Source organism: Tyto alba, unplaced genomic scaffold (genome assembly GCF_018691265.1).
Source record: "Tyto alba isolate M040663 unplaced genomic scaffold, T.alba_DEE_v4.0 Super-Scaffold_18, whole genome shotgun sequence".
In the NCBI taxonomy this organism is placed as follows: Eukaryota; Metazoa; Chordata; class Aves; order Strigiformes; family Tytonidae; genus Tyto; species Tyto alba.
The window spans coordinates 8,611,715-8,627,355 of NW_024881280.1; the positions used below are offsets into that span (position 1 = coordinate 8,611,715).

A 15,641-nucleotide genomic window follows, 5' to 3' on the forward strand; every position below is an offset into this window, starting at 1 on the left:
TTCCAGATCTAGCTATTGCTTTTATAAAAAGCCTTACCTTTCCCTGCAAATGAGACCTTGCTTTTATCCTTAAACTACCATGCTGTAACTAATAGTGCATCTTTATCTCAACCCAAGAGGGCATTACACGTTTTATCACTAGATGGCAACATTGCTTTACCTCTCCACACTATCCTTCCTAAAGATACACCTATGGCTTCGGGGTCACCAGCCTAATTCAGGTGCTGAGAGTGAGAAAAGAGGTCAGCCCAGACTGGATGTGTTGGGTGTGCTTGCTACCTGGCCGCCACGGGTATGAGCACACTACACCACTGTCATCACGAAACTGCAACGGAGGCTCAAAGTTCTCAGAAGGCTCTGTAGTCCCACCTAGCTCTGTAATCTATCTCCTACCTCTGGCAGTCAGCACAGTGTTTAGTGGAAGAACACAAGAAAATTGAAAGCATGAAGGGATCTCTTCTGCAGTGCACTCTCACGCATCTTAATATTCTGGATTTGGTACTTCTACTGCTGGTGGGTGCATCTGAACTACTGTGTTTCAGAGCCACCAATGGGACTATCTTCTATGAATTTGTCCTCCCCTTTTCAGACCTATTTATACTCTTGGATCCTGTGTTTATCTTCTTTTTCCTCAGCCACATGTTTTCTTAGCTCATGACATCACTGAAAGCTCTAAACATAGCCATTAAAGCTCTGAGATTTAGTGTCTGTGTGGCTAAAAACAATCTTCTGTTCCTCATGCCCACCTATTCCCTCACGATCGTACTAGTATGACTCTGGACTCCTGCATCATACATCAAGGTGCACAACTTCCCTGCACACCAAAGAAGGAATACCACAGGGTGTTGCTGGTGGTACAGATTTTTCAGTTCCAAGTAAACCCTTTCTTACTGGTACCTTTGGTGTCCTGTTGTGTGTTGTGCTTCTTTACATGTAACACATCTGTTCAGGGTTTAAGAGAAGATGGACTCGTCTGCGGACAACTTCACCCCAGAGAACTAGCATATAAAGGGGTGTGGCAGAGAGTTCTAACATTACGCAAAATTAAAACAAGAATTGCATAAAAACTGCAAAACTGCCTTTCAGTCATTACTGGCAATTACCCACTTTACTGAAATAGGAATGACAAAACTCACTGATTTAATCATGCTGGAAAAATTACAAAGGATTTAGAATACTATTAAACTTGCAAAAATATCAATAACAGCTCAGAAAATTACTCAAAATCACTATATTTTAGAACAAACTCAGTAACAACATTGCTTTTTGATATAAAATCATCCCAGTCATAGACAAATTTAGTTTTAAGACTCCAGTTTCAAAATACAAATGTTTTCTGTGTGGAACTCTGCTGGTGATCAGTTCAAAACACACCTAAGCTCTTCAAGCAGCCCTGAAACTTCATCCATGAGAGTCACCACTCAAGACAAAAGCAACAGTGAATAGTGTTATTTCAAATTTCCTCTAAAGTATTTTTTATCCCATCTCCAATCTCTAAGGAATTCAGCCAGAGGTGAGAACAATACTTTGTACACTTTGCTTCAATCCTGCATGTCGCAGGGCACTGGATGAAATATTTAGAGTCTGTATTATATTAAAAATAAAGTACACTTTTATGCAATTAAAATTTTCTCAATAGAGCATATCACCTTTCATGAAACAGATGCGGGATTCAGGGAGCTTCTTCATCAGGCGACCCATGAAGAACTCACTGCCAAAATCCTCTGCACGAATGAAGGCGCCGTATTTTAAGAACCCGACCTCATAAGGGGTGAACTCCACCCATTCTGCAGAGGCACAAAATTAACATCTAAATTTCAATCCTATCCCTACCTCCCTGCAGGAAGGGCTCTGAAATGACAAGGAAGCAGCTGCAGGACAAACCCTATCAGCAGGGTGATCACAGACTGGCCTTCCTCAGGGTAGGGAGTTATCATTCAGCTGGTCTCAGCTGCTCAATCAGTAACATTTCCCGAACTTGTTCATTCAGAACTTTCCAACGAGCCTCTCCAGATAGGATATAAGTGAAATTTATACCAAATGGGGTCAGCCTAAGTTACCCTATATGTGGAGCTAAGGCTTTGACTTGTGAGTACCTTGGCTGTCTTTAAGCACCTGCCCCAGACTTCTCCTGACCCACAAAAGATGGGTTCCTCCCAGACCCTAGGCACAAAGTCTAGAAATGGAGGAGGAAGTTAAGGAGGGAAAAGAACTGGTTCAGCAATGCAAGGGATTGCAGGACATGAAGTAACGGATAATACAGATTATATGAACACTGGTTGAGTGCAGACACAGCTTGGTCATCACCTTTGAACTCTGAAAGGCTATAGTCTTCTTTGATGTTGAGGATCATGTAGATAGGTAGGGGATTCTGACCCTGACTCAATGCCTGTCGTTCATCTGAGAGTTTGTGGTTGTTTTTCTGTGAATTGACCAGAAGCACAGAAAGATAAAAACCAAGAGACCTTCTTGGCATGGTGTATGGCCTTGAAAGATTACAGCAAAATAAATACCCATTTCCATCTCCATTTTCTTATTTTCTTCACTCATTTTGTGTCCAGTCTTTTTTTAACTAAAGAATGATCTAAACATTTGCACATCCACATAAACTTATTTAATTATAGGTGAGCTGTAGGATGCTTTGCGGTTTAATAGTCTCTCATTCCTCCCAGTAAATGCATCCACTTTTCAGGGATTATTTAGATTCTCACAGGGAGGAACAGAGCAAAAGAAACCAAGAGAAGGACTCTGCTGTTAAGTGCTCAGATACTCATACTAATAGAACAAGATAGGTTTTCTGACTCTACAGAACACCCCTTTGGCTGCTAATTATGTGTTGAGAGATATGTGGGGACAAATCCTCTTTGTTAGTCAGCAGAAATAATCTGCTGGATAATGCTGGCATGCTCTCAAGCTAGCATCTGTCCCTGAAGCTACAATATTAGTATTGTATTCCATACAATAGTATTCAGTAGCTGTTAGGGAAAACACAGACACGCTACCCCATCACTTAATGCTTTTTCCAGCAGAAGCCCCCATAAATCAACGCTAGAGATCTGGTATCCCTCTTGCTTCCTCAGTTTTAGCTCCTTGTCATAGTACTTCAAGCTCTCCAGTGAAAAGCAGCTTAACTTGCACTTGGTCATATGTCTGCGGACTTCACCAATCGGTCTGGACAGATCCTTCTGTGACCAGTCAGCATTCTGATACAAATGTGACAAGGTCCTGGGGAAAAGAAAGGAAATATAATGCCATATGCTCGAGATGCTTTCACCTTTTATTCTTGGATTTAAAGACCACATCAAATGAACTAGCTGACATTCATTAAAAACATCTTTTGGGCTTATTTTATTATTGAAGAGAAAGGATTTTTTGATTTAGAGGACTCCCTCAAATTACTAGTGAAACCTGAGGACTTGCAGAAAGCCCGTCCATGCTATGTAGTTTTATACACAAGTCTGTGATTTGCACCAGGGCCACTCACTAGGAAAGATCCTAGAGATGAAACAAAGGGTCATGCAAAATGTTGTTCTCCAAAGGCAGCGCCCAGGCCATAGGCTGGCTCAGGCAATGTGTTCCTAATGCAGCAATAAATAAAGCTCAAGACTGAAGAAGTACACCTGCCTTTACCAGAACGAAGAGAATAAATCTCTCACACAGCAGACTATAGAGGTGATTAATAATGTCTTTGTTCAGAATCTCCTTACCATGTTGAACCAGATGACCCAGTGATGTATGAAATAACATCTAAGAGATCCAGCTTCTGAAGACCCAACAGGTTGCCTAACAGAGATGTCAGTGCCCGGGTGCCACCTCCTGTTGTCATGACAGCTACAACTGGTACCTGTTTAAACACCAGCACAGCAGTGGTTAGCAACAACTTAGTTTACCAGCACATGTGATCAGAGTTGAGTGAATTGCAGCATTTCTTTCCCATAAAAATGCCAACATTTCACCATTTCACCAAGCAGAAGAGAAATAGATTAAAACCTGGTATTTTGCACAGAAAAATAATTTTAAAATATATTTGATAATTAGTTAATTTTCACTTTTTAAATTAAAACCAATCAGTTTTTATTCTAAATTTTTACACGTTGGCTTATCAAAACAGCTGAAAACTTGTTTTTTGAAGACATTTAAATATTAGGCAGCATTTTCCTCAGCAGAACATCATCTCATGAGAGCTCTATTTTGAGAACAAACAGAGCTCATCCTCTCTTGTAAGTCAAGTATAATGACTAGATTACATTTCCTATGAAGTATCTAGAGTATATAATTGAAGTAATGAACCACAAAGCCTAATTGCATGGAAATCTAAATTGTGGTACAGGAAGACAAATTCCTCCAAGAAAGCCACTGAGAGAAGAAAAGCCAAATGACATTTCCCATACATATTTTCAGACAATTGCATCAAGGAAATACTCAGCAGTGACCTGATTCAAATCAAACATTTCAGGTCAAAGCAAAGTATTCTGATCTGGATTTACCTGACTATGAGAAAACATTTCTCTTGCTGGAAAATTTGAAATCAGTAGTTAGAAATACTTCCCCTAAAAATTTCTTATACTTAATAAATTGCTTTTTTTCCACTGAAAAAAGTGCACTAGTGAGAAACAATATACTGATGTGATCAGTTTATGACTAGGGACATCATTTATATCATCCAAAGCCATTCTGTCATATAACGTTGAATATGACTTTGGTCCATCTATCCCCGACAAAGGGAAAAGCACAGGTAAAAAAAACCCTCTCAAAATGAAAACTTTGTTTCTGAAATGTCTGATCACAGACCATACTCCCTTCCTAAAGCACCAACCATCCCCATGCCAGCATGGACATGAACAAATACAAAACCTAATGCAGTCAGACAGATGAGAGAAAAATGTTGAATGTCTTTGTGCTGTCAGAGTGACAATACAACTGAGCTGAAGAGCACCAGAGGAGAGAGTCTGTGATAAGAAACACTCTCGTCAGTCGGTGATGTGTATAATTTTAACTGTTAGGTTTTCTGCCTCCAAAATCTGATAATGTAAAATGCCTTATGGGGTGTTGGTGACTGAATGCTCAGCTAAGAGAGTGGGACTATCCAGGTCTATAATTCACAGATGAAAAAGAAATAAGACAAGGAAAAAATAATGATTTATGGCATGCTGTTTTCTGAGCAAACGTGTAGCAAGTGGGTCTGATACTACCCATGCTCTCACATTGTTTCAGCTAAACATTTCTCAGTGCTTTACAAGGGGCACTGAATGCATCAGGGCTGTTTAGGGAACAATAGGGCAACAGCTACAAGCATAACACATCCCTGTTACACAATCCCTGTGGTGCTCCCCATACCTCATGGTCTTGTAGGTCTTGCTCTAAATGAAGTGCTTTTTTCAGAGCAGAAGCCACAAACTTCTTCCGTTTCTGTAGGAAATTTTTCTCCTCTGTACACAGATCAAACTCCAAGCGAACATCTAAGTTTCTTGACCTCAAACAAAGTCCAGCGTTAAATAAGATGCATATGATCACTTACAGTTAGTGTCTGGATCCATGCTTGCAAGTTGCAAACTGTACTATTAGGCTTACAAAAGGTGCTATTGTGGCCCCACAAAAGCAGATCACAGACTGTATAGCAAGGTAGAGAAAAGGCTGAGAAAGTTACACAGTTGTAAAAATTTACAGAAAATAAAAATCCCAAATATTCGTTATTGCTATATTGATTTTCAAGAAATATCTAACATAAATACTGCAATCCACATACAGATACTATAAACAGTGGAATATTTAGGATTTGTTGCCTGAAGACCTCCAAGTTTTATAAATACAAATGCTCTGGATTCTTTAGAAGTAAAGAAAGTGATATATAAACATATATTTTTCTAAACTCGTAGCCCCATGCATTTTGCAGCCAGAAAAGATTATTCTCCCTGTCCAAACTGACCGCCTGCAGAGTAGCATAACAGGAAATTTCACCCAGCACAGTTAAAAATGTTCAACTTATGGACATGGGTAAGTAACACAGGGTAAAAAGGGGTAAATATAATAATTGACTACTTTCTCCCTTAGTTACAGAAAAGGGTGAGAAGGCAAAAAGGCAAAAAAGATGGGTAGCATCTTTTTTTCACAAAACCCAAGACAGAATTTCTTACCAGTCATTTGACTTCACATATAAATTGATTGTTTCATCCTAGAAAACAAACAAACAAAACCCACCAAAAACCAACAGAATATAAGCACTAGAGGTGATTTTATGTCCTTTCCTTTGTCAGCTTTGAAGCCCTTCACTTTTTCTAAGAGCAACAAAGCAACAAAAGAGCAAAAAAGCCATAACTATCAGAAAAGCCATCCAATTTTTAAAACTTCTCCAAGTCCACTTTATTTTCTTTAGATTGTTTTATACTAAAGATACAAAGAGCAGTATACAGTAAAAACCAGCACCAGCTCTGCCAGTGTGCTCTGTCTTGACTCATCGTTTGCATTTCCTCTGACCTGCATTAGAGCTCCAGCTGGCCACAGAAATCCCTCTGTCTAATGTTTGGTTGTGGGGTTCGGTTCTGCTCAGTTTATATGAGCATGTGCATAACCCTCTGTTAGGAACGTAAGGGCACTAGCAGTTACATACCTAAATATCTACTTCACACCGATACAATTAACCCATGCCCACTGCTATGTGGTCCGTAGCTTCATATTTATTCTAAAAAGTTGGTATCAATCACCTTTGCTACTGCTACTTTCTCCTTGAAGGGAAGTGAATCCAGAGGAATAGTGAGGGATGCATGGCAGTCTTTTTTCTCATCACCTGAGGCATACTGAAAAATAAATCATAACGTAGAAAAAATTTTCATGTATACACCACAAAAAAACCCAAACCAAAACAAAACAAAAAAAACCCACTGTCACCAACTTATTTTTTCAAATGGGGTCTCTGTTCAGCAGTTTCCAAGTAGGGATCTAATATTTAGGTGTCTTAATGCTCTTCCAGAGCAGAAGATCACAAAAGATGGGTTTTAATTAAAAATACAAATTCTCTCAATTTACCTCAGTCAAGTATCGAAAACCATGTGCTTACTCAAGCTAACGATCACATACCGAGCAGAAATGAGGCTTCTTCTCTGCCAGAGCCACGTGCAGCTCTGACAGGCTGTACTTGATGTAATGGAAGCCCAGGGGCTCCACGAGTTGCCAGGAAGAGCCCAGTGACAGGGTCTGGCTCTCTTCGTAGGATCCCTTCACTGAAAACAAGAAGTCTTTTTCTACAAAAAAAAAAACCAAACAAAAAAAAAACCAAAACAAAACAAAAAAAAACAAAAAAAAAAAAACAAAACAAAGATGAGGAGTATACAGAGAAGTTAATGACTACGATCTCAGAAATGGAATATTAAATGGTCATTCAGAAGTTGTCATTTTTATATACAAAACATTCAGCAATGCTTAAAAACTCCCAGACTCTATTTATCCAACCAGGGAACATTACAGGAACGGGAAAAAAAACAAAAACAAAAACAAAAAACCCCCATAACAACAACAAAAAATCCAAGCAAACAAACAAACAAAAAAAAACCAAAGAGCTTATAGAACAGCAGTAGCTGTTTTAAAAACTCAGACGTACAGTTCAGACAACAGGCAAATTGGGCAAAATGTAAAACACTGAGATAAAAATATACATTTACCTCTATTTTACAGCACTAACAAGATACATTATAACTAATAATTCACTCTAATTTCAAAGTCCAGTTTCTACAGCTAGTTAGCATAGACACACTACAGTTGTTGGATCTATGATCCTAATCATCCAGATCCTGTGCGCTAATTGTAAGAACAAACTAGGAAAATTATTGGATAAGAAAATGACAAAAAAATGATGAATTTTCAGTTTACCATAAAATAAGATTTTTTGTTTCTAGTTGAAAGTCTAACCTGAAGGTTGTTTCTTCATCCATCTATTGTTCACTAGGACTTCCAAGCAGGAAATTTCACGAGACTGTAGTGGGGATGAACGATGAGAGAATTAAGTATACAAAACATGCCATACCTGAGTCACTTCACTGCTGTCTCTGGTCACCTGGGTCCCTGAGGTCTGGAAAACTGTCCACCCTGTCTGTGTTAGGCTGATAAGAGAAAGACCTTGGTACTCTGAAGGTATGCCAGGTTTCAGCTGAAAGAAAAATGGCTGTGGTGCTGCGGTACATCCACAGGGATGGGGCTGGGAAGGGAGGGGAAATAACAAGAGAGGGAATGGGAGGGGGCTGAGGCCTCCTGAGTGCAGACTGATGGGTTGGCTAAATCACAGGGATGTCCTTGTAGCCCTGCTTTGGTGAAGTTGGACAGCCAAGTGCTACGTCCTCTAAATAGTGAGTTAGGGGCAGTGGAGAAAGCAACTTCCATATCATCCTATGGAGGTGTGGAAAACAGGGTGGCCATGAGTGGGTCTTGAGAACAAGTCCCCAGAGGGAGTGACACAGGAGCAAGTAAATAAAAGAGCTTCATCAGGAGGCTTGCTATTAGCTGGTGGTGCTGGGTAGGTCTCTTGGTATCCACAATGACTGTTCCCTCTTTCCCAATCCATCCTCCCATAGGGAGCAGCACAAGATAGCTGCTAGTGCCTGACCCCCCCATCTCCCTCCCTTCAGTCCTGCCTGCAGTGAGGTGTTGGGGCACCTGCCAGATTCACCACTCCCATCACTAGCATAAAAATGAACACAGAAGAGAAATAGTTTAAAATTACCACTAAAACACCATTAGTGACAATCTTTTCAGGAGGGACTGGACTGAAAGAGAGGGAGAAAAATGTAATCAGAACTAATATGATCTAAGTACATCCTTAAATGAAAGCTAAAGAAAAACGCTTTCCTTAAAAGTTGCCTTGTCCAGCAGAGTCTTAAATACGTCACTGATTTTTAATTTTGGGAGACATTTGAAATGTGGCTTCATCATTTGTTTAATGATAATGATAAGCAACAGTAGTAATAAGCACAATGGCTGTGGTTCTTATTATCCTTCTCCCTTTTCCAGCAAATAATGGCATGAATTAGTGTCCAGGATGATTCTTGGTAGATAATGAACACAGTGCTTTAGACATTATGCAACTGATTTGATAAACACCAGCTGTTGCTGTGATGCTGAGCATTTTAAACTATATTATACTAAATGGTAGCATGTGTTTGACTGCTTAGTTTTACAAAGTACTGTTCTTTGGTCCCATATGGGCTTTACTCACATGCTCTCTGATGCAAACTCAATCTCCAGCATCTCTTGTGTCTGTAAAAGATGAATTCATTATAAGCATTTTAATTCATTTTCTTCCTCACTAGCTATGGTTGTCAGTGATTATGCTGGCTCTAGAAACAGCTCTTAAAATCAGGATTCCCCCCAGCTCTAGGGTATGCTCAAATGAGTGAAAGCAATCAAGTTAGAGAGATTTTGGAAAGTATTCTCCCTCCTTCGTTAACGATCAGTCCTCAGGCTGACTGCCCTTGTCCATTTGGTGATGAGGCAGAGTAAAATGGTCACATAGGCAATCCCCAGCACTAAGCCTGCAATAATTGCTGACTTAAAACTGTCCAAATCCTTGTTTTTTCTGGGTAACATTATCAGAAGACTGATAACACTGAATAGCAAAGAGCATTCTCAGTTCTTCTGGCCAAAAGGACTCCTATAACATGGACAATAGAGTGACCAGTCACCAGACAAGTTAATATAGACCACCTGCTGATATCACCCCAAAGCTGAATACCAATACATACCTATAAGAAAAGTCAGTGAAACAACATATTTATAAAAGTACCTAAATCGAACACCCAGATTCAATGTTGAAGTCATTGTGTATGTGTCCAGGTACACTGAAGTAACAAGAGTTACAGTATTTGGTCATCAATTGGTTTTAACACCTCAGCATGGATCATTATGTTATATCCAGGTATACACAAAGGAATTATAGGGCAGGGTATCAGTTTTTAAGAGAATATTCCAACATCTGTGCCAGAGTATATACAAACTTAAAAGTGCTAGTCCCAGGAAAATAAATTCTAACAGAGAAACTTTGTGCAATGATAATGACATGTTTTATCTCCAATTAAATCTATTTGAGCAAGAGTCAAGAAAGAGGAGAAAAGGGGAACTCTGCTGTCAGAGAAACCCTGCTAAGAGGTTTGAGGAGCTAGTAAAAACCTTAATTATTATATCCAAGGTAGGGAGGTAAGCCTTGTCCACTTTGCTGAACAAGGTTTGAAAGGTATTTTACAGGATATATGAAGTGGAAACCAATAGGAAATAAACCGTCCCACCTATAATTGCTTTATAAGAAGTTATTTAGAAGGCAATACCAAAAATGTATTTCCTTTCCATGGCCAAAGCAGTTTTATTCCTCACCTTTGGATTTAGCTGAAAAGTCAAGTGAACAGTTTCTCCAAGCTGGATTTTAGCAACATCAAAGAGGACAGTGAATAGGAGGTCATCTTTAGTGACTGCATTTTCATCATACACTTTCAGCTCAAGAATATTCTGTGAGCAGAAATACAGGATTAGGAACATCTCTATTTTGAGACTTTATGGAGGCACAAGATGATGTCAGCATGTTAAGGAAGGTGGAGAAATAATGGGGAGAAGTGAGAGAGCATGCACAACCTTTTCATCCACACGGAACAGATGGGTTTGTTGCTGATTTTCCCCTTCAGAGCAATATAAACGACAATGGCTAGTAAAATCATTGAATGTGTAGTTGAAAAACATGTTTGACCTCTAATTTGGTTTGAGGTCACCACTTTTTCCCAAATTGTAGGAAACCATCTAGTGGTCAGGACTTTATTGCTATGGGTGAAAAAAAAAATGTCCTTGGATATAAATAGTGATTAAAATGTGTTAAGGAAGTGCCATATAACTACTACACGGTTGCATAATTATATCCTGTAAATTATTAAAAAGAATGCATGAAGATAATTACCATGGACTCTACAGAAACTAATATCTTTTTGTTAAATTGGTGACAAAATGCACAGAAAGCAGCAGAACAAATGTCTATTTCCATCAGACGGTATTCTACACCTCTCAATCTTCCTTCCTCCCACTGCACGGATCTCCTCCTCTCCCTCCACCACCTGCCTGTTTGGGTGGGCAGGAGGGGTAACAGCCCCTGCTATATCTGCCTGGTAGCTTCACACGGGCTGGCTCAGGGGTGCCTCCCAGAGTGCTGAGCAAATTAAGATTAATGGCTGTTTTCTCAGTGGGGAGATAATACAGGACTTTCTCCATACATTCAGCAGCTCCTTTTCGTGTAAATTACAGGGACCTCTTATCTCAGAGATTCCTACTTATTCATCAGATTTAACTGAAGCTTGCTGGGAGGTACAGTGCTTACTAAAGACACACAGATAGGCACACGGTTTCATGCACAAACATGTGCCCAAAAAAAAAAAAAAGTAAGCACGTGAGCTTTGTTGCCTTAAAATTTCATAATGAATCACAGAAAGGCCCATAACTATATCTGTGAAGTGACTGCATATACAAATATATTGAAAGGAAGATGATCCAGAATCCAAGTATTCAATTTTGACATCTGTCATTTCTGTAAGAAACCAACAAGTGGGAGATAGCAAGCTGTAGTGAACCTGAGTTTGCAGTTTGCTGTCAGAAGACAGAAAGGCTGCCGCCCTTTACGGCTGTACGTGTAAATGCATCGCACTGTGCTTCACCCAGAAAAACAACTCTTTTGGGGGCTGACAGGGTCGGCAGTGGGTTCCTGCCCGCCACACTTGCTAAGAGAAACATACTGACAAGAGGCAGAGAGAAGCAGCCACAGCAATTTGGTTTACAGGCCAGCCATAAATAGCCTGTAAAGGATTATGAAAAGTGATGGAGGGGATATGCTTAAAGCAATAGTTTGCAGTGTGTAGAATGCAGGCTTAAACTAAAGAGCAGATCAATTTTCCTAGCTGTGATATGGCAACAGACCATCCTCATTTGGCTAAAATGGCTGACTTATTTTCTTAGTGACTGTTTCGAAGTCCCTCAGCTACTCCCAGCTAGCCAGGAGGGGCATGTGCAGCGTGCTGGCTGGCTAAGGGGGGTCTCTGGCTGCTCCGTTGGGATGCTGTGTGGGAAGCAGCTGGGGCTTTCTGGGCAGTTGACCTTTTCTATCCGCTCCTGACAAAGGACGTGAGGACAGCATCGCTGGGAGCCGGGCACCGAGCAGAGCCAGCCCTCGGCAGGGCTGCGTGCCACCAGCTCCGGGCAGGGTGGCCCTCCTGAAGCTGGGGGAGCACTGCCCACAGTACCAGCCCAGGAAGCTCTTCCTCGCCAACTGTGCTTTGTCAGACGTTCATCAAAACAGATGCCTTTCAGTGAACACCCCTGCTCCTGAGGGGAACCAGCCCGACATACCCAAACAAGTTTTTCTCTTCCACAGAGACAGTGTATTGAATGATTGTACTGAGCTCTGGCTACCATGATTTAGGAAGATGAATACCTCAATACACAAGGCAGGCAAGGAGAAAATAACCAGACCAGCAGACTTTGGCTCTGCTCAGAGGGTAATGAGCAGAGCAATTACAGTGTATGCAGAGAAATCTGTGAGAGCCTTAACTTAGTCTGCTGAGCCCAGACAGCAGCAAGGCAGCAGTGACAGACATGACAGAGATCTTTGGTTGTCCCAAATCCCCATGACATATTGAGGAGCCCATATTGAAGCCACAGCAACCACCACCACGCTGCTGCTGCCAAACACTGAAAATTACTGGGGCTAATACCACGTGTTTTGTCTCCTCCTGCAAGCTTACTGAAAAGTAAACGTGAAGTCTTCCCAGATACTACTCTATGAAGAACTAGTTCAAGCAGCTTCCTGTGGCCAAGATATTTTTTTTTCAGCTGTGATGTGTGGTATCACAGCTTTGAAAGACCTGTCAGCCACGAACCATTGCAAGGGGCAGTTGTTCTGGTGCAAGAGTTGCAGATCAGTGTGTGTTTTTTCCCATACTGCAATGTTTGTCCCTTGCCTTTCACCTCACTGATAAACCTGCAGGGCTCAGTGGAATTGTGCCCCACTGATATTTTGAAAGAAGTTGGAATTTTTTTTAGGCCTGCAGGGAAAGCACTGGATGTAGGCCACAGATGGGCAGACGTGTTAAAGCTGAAAGCCATACCAGACAGCACCAGTAGCACCTAACTCTGTGGAAGGAAGCCTGAGAACTTGTACCATGGGCAACTTCTTCAGACAAAGGCAAGAGGGATTGTTCATTGGCGACCCTGTGGTGTAACCACACTTTGAGCTATTCTGAATGATCTTTTGGATGAGTTTATTGATTCTTAAGAGAGCTGGGAGACTGGCCTTCTGCTTTGGCACTTGTCAGAAATGCTCTTGTCCTGCTTTGCCGTCAGCACTAGGAAATGAAAGGTGAGAGTTGTAAAGCAGAGTTTGACTGCCCCAGGTGAAGTAAGCTTGGCTTACTCGGCCTATCACTGATCTTTGGGGACTCAGACTCTGAAGATTCTGTCTTTTGGAGGGAGTTGATAGTGGGACTTCCAAATCTTCTTAAGCTCTAACATTTACGATCAAGGTAGAAGTTCAGCTGGTCTTCCTTTGCAAACATGAAGTGTTGTTTTGTGGGTCTTTTTAATTGCAGGTCATTCCAAAGAAATAGTAAAAAAATACAGCACTGTGATGTTTCCATTACTTAGCTCATCCGTGTCTTTTATGCTATTCAATTTACTCTGAAATTCTCACCTTTACTCTTAAAAAGTAGTGACTAAAAAAAAAAAAAAGAAAATAAAAAAGAAAAAGTGAAAAGTGGTAGAACATTATATGAATAGTTGTAAAATACCCTGGTTATCTTTTATATATCAGAAAATAAAATTTGATTTTGCTGCTGCATGCTACTCCACATCTCTTTACCCATATCCTCGTAGTCCCTCACACATATTTACTTTTACTGTACCTTACATATCAATCAGACAATGAGATCTCTTCCCCAAAATAAAATCAAATGCACTTTGCATCTTACTTTTACTTGGCTCTGGATCCTGAAGCAAAATGTTTCATTCCACACTGGATCTTTGCAGTTCTTCACAGTTTTGGTCCGGACAGCCTCAGAGGAAGCAGTGGGCAAGGACAGGCTTACATAACAATCAGTTTGATTAACTGTATTTGAAAAAAAAAAAGATATTGTAACTAACAAATTACTATAAATATCTTAGAGCACAGCCTTATAACACCACATAGACAGCAATCTGCAAAAAGGAGATACTGTTTCTATCACTTTTCTTACAGGTCCTTATTCAATAGCACTCTCTACTGTTTGTTTCCCCTTGCAGCTGGGAGCTCTGGTCATTAATGGAGATTCAAAGAAGCTACTGCAGTAAAGACAACCAGTAAGAAAAAAATATGCAGAGCTAGTTTTACTTAACAACACCTATTATTGGTATGTGCCATTTGTTGCAAATCAACAGATTTCCGTGACGGAGAAGAAAAAGGTTTACATTTTAAGAGAGCCTTTTTAAAGGGTAAAATACTTATTTAACTCTTTAAGCATTTAGACAAGGGTCTAAATTTGTCCTTTGCTCTTGAGAGAGTAACAGAGGGCTAAAGAGGATCTGGGTACAAAGGATCTTCCCCCCTCTGGACTGCTGCCCCCATGTAGCTGTGGCCCTGTCCACATAACGAGCCAACTGCGTCACCCAACATGTAGCCACATCCCTTCACCACGAAAAAATATGCAAGAATAGCAGCACGCTTTTATCTTACTGATTTAAACTCTGAGCCTTGATAGTGAAGAAACGTCTAACTTCTGAGAAAGGTGTTAATATAACACAAGGTTGCACAGTTAGCTACAAGTGTGGCATTAAATCTTCATAATACAGGGGTGGCTGCTTTGGGGTGGGCTCCCAGGAACCGCCCCCAGCCCCAAACTGGGGCAAACAGCCTCCCAGCCGGGTGAGTGCAGCTATGCTGGGCACTGCTGCAAGGTGCTGGCGAGTTGTCTCTTGGGGATTGCCAGAGTTTTCGGGTGAGAGGCAGGTTGGGTACTTGTACATCTGTGCAACTAGTTTTCCTTTGTGTGCTAACCTGGTGTGTGTAGAGTATTTCATGGTTAAGATGCTCTCTGATACTGCTAAGCGGATGAGTTTTTTAGCAGGGAGCGGTGCTGGGCATCTGTTCCTAAGTGCCTAAAAGAGTCTCATGAACCTGTGGTAATAAACCTGAAAATACAGTGAAGAGGGGTGGGACTCACTTTCTCTGTATTGTCACTCATGCTTTCCAGTCCTCCCATTTGGAGCAAATCTGCCGTCCTTCAGCCCTGTGCTCTGTTTGCACTTATTTTCAGACAATGGACATTTCTTTGGTCTGCTGGGCAATTACAGCTTTCTCTAACATCTCTAGCTCTAACAATCTGTTTTATAATCACAGTAACAGGTCAGATTTGGGTGTAATAACACCCAATTTGGTACTGTGGGATACATGCTAAGAGGCAGCATGACCAAGTCAGTAGCCTGCTGGAAAAGGTCTCATGACATCTTTGCTCCAGTCCAAGCTCTGCTCCAGACTGCTAGGTCATCCTATGCAATTGCTTCCACTTAAATTTATCTCGCCTCTCAGTATGAATGTCCCCATCAATAAAACAGTGATATTGATCCTTTCCTCTTTTGTAATCTTCCTTGACATCCCGTGA

The 15,641-nt window shown here is 40.8% G+C and overlaps 1 protein-coding gene across 6 annotated transcripts in view; it reads right to left on the reverse strand.

Annotated features, from left to right (window-relative positions):
* The window catches only part of LOC104361972 (cytosolic phospholipase A2 epsilon), a 37,046-nt gene that overhangs the window by 6,496 nt on the left and 14,909 nt on the right, over positions 1 to 15,641 (reverse strand). For all 6 annotated transcript variants that reach the window (XM_042791232.1, XM_042791233.1, XM_042791235.1 and 3 more), the window contains exons 3-15: positions 13,977 to 14,113; positions 10,354 to 10,485; positions 9,203 to 9,243; positions 8,711 to 8,753; positions 7,903 to 7,966; positions 7,075 to 7,238; positions 6,702 to 6,794; positions 6,135 to 6,172; positions 5,338 to 5,473; positions 3,708 to 3,844; positions 3,003 to 3,225; positions 2,308 to 2,422; positions 1,650 to 1,787 (exon numbers count right to left, since the gene is read on the reverse strand). In XM_042791232.1, coding sequence (XP_042647166.1) covers positions 1,650 to 1,787; positions 2,308 to 2,422; positions 3,003 to 3,225; positions 3,708 to 3,844; positions 5,338 to 5,473; positions 6,135 to 6,172; positions 6,702 to 6,794; positions 7,075 to 7,238; positions 7,903 to 7,966; positions 8,711 to 8,753; positions 9,203 to 9,243; positions 10,354 to 10,485; positions 13,977 to 14,113 — 1,461 coding nt within the window. The remainder of the gene's footprint in view (positions 1 to 1,649; positions 1,788 to 2,307; positions 2,423 to 3,002; positions 3,226 to 3,707; positions 3,845 to 5,337; positions 5,474 to 6,134; positions 6,173 to 6,701; positions 6,795 to 7,074; positions 7,239 to 7,902; positions 7,967 to 8,710; positions 8,754 to 9,202; positions 9,244 to 10,353; positions 10,486 to 13,976; positions 14,114 to 15,641) is intronic.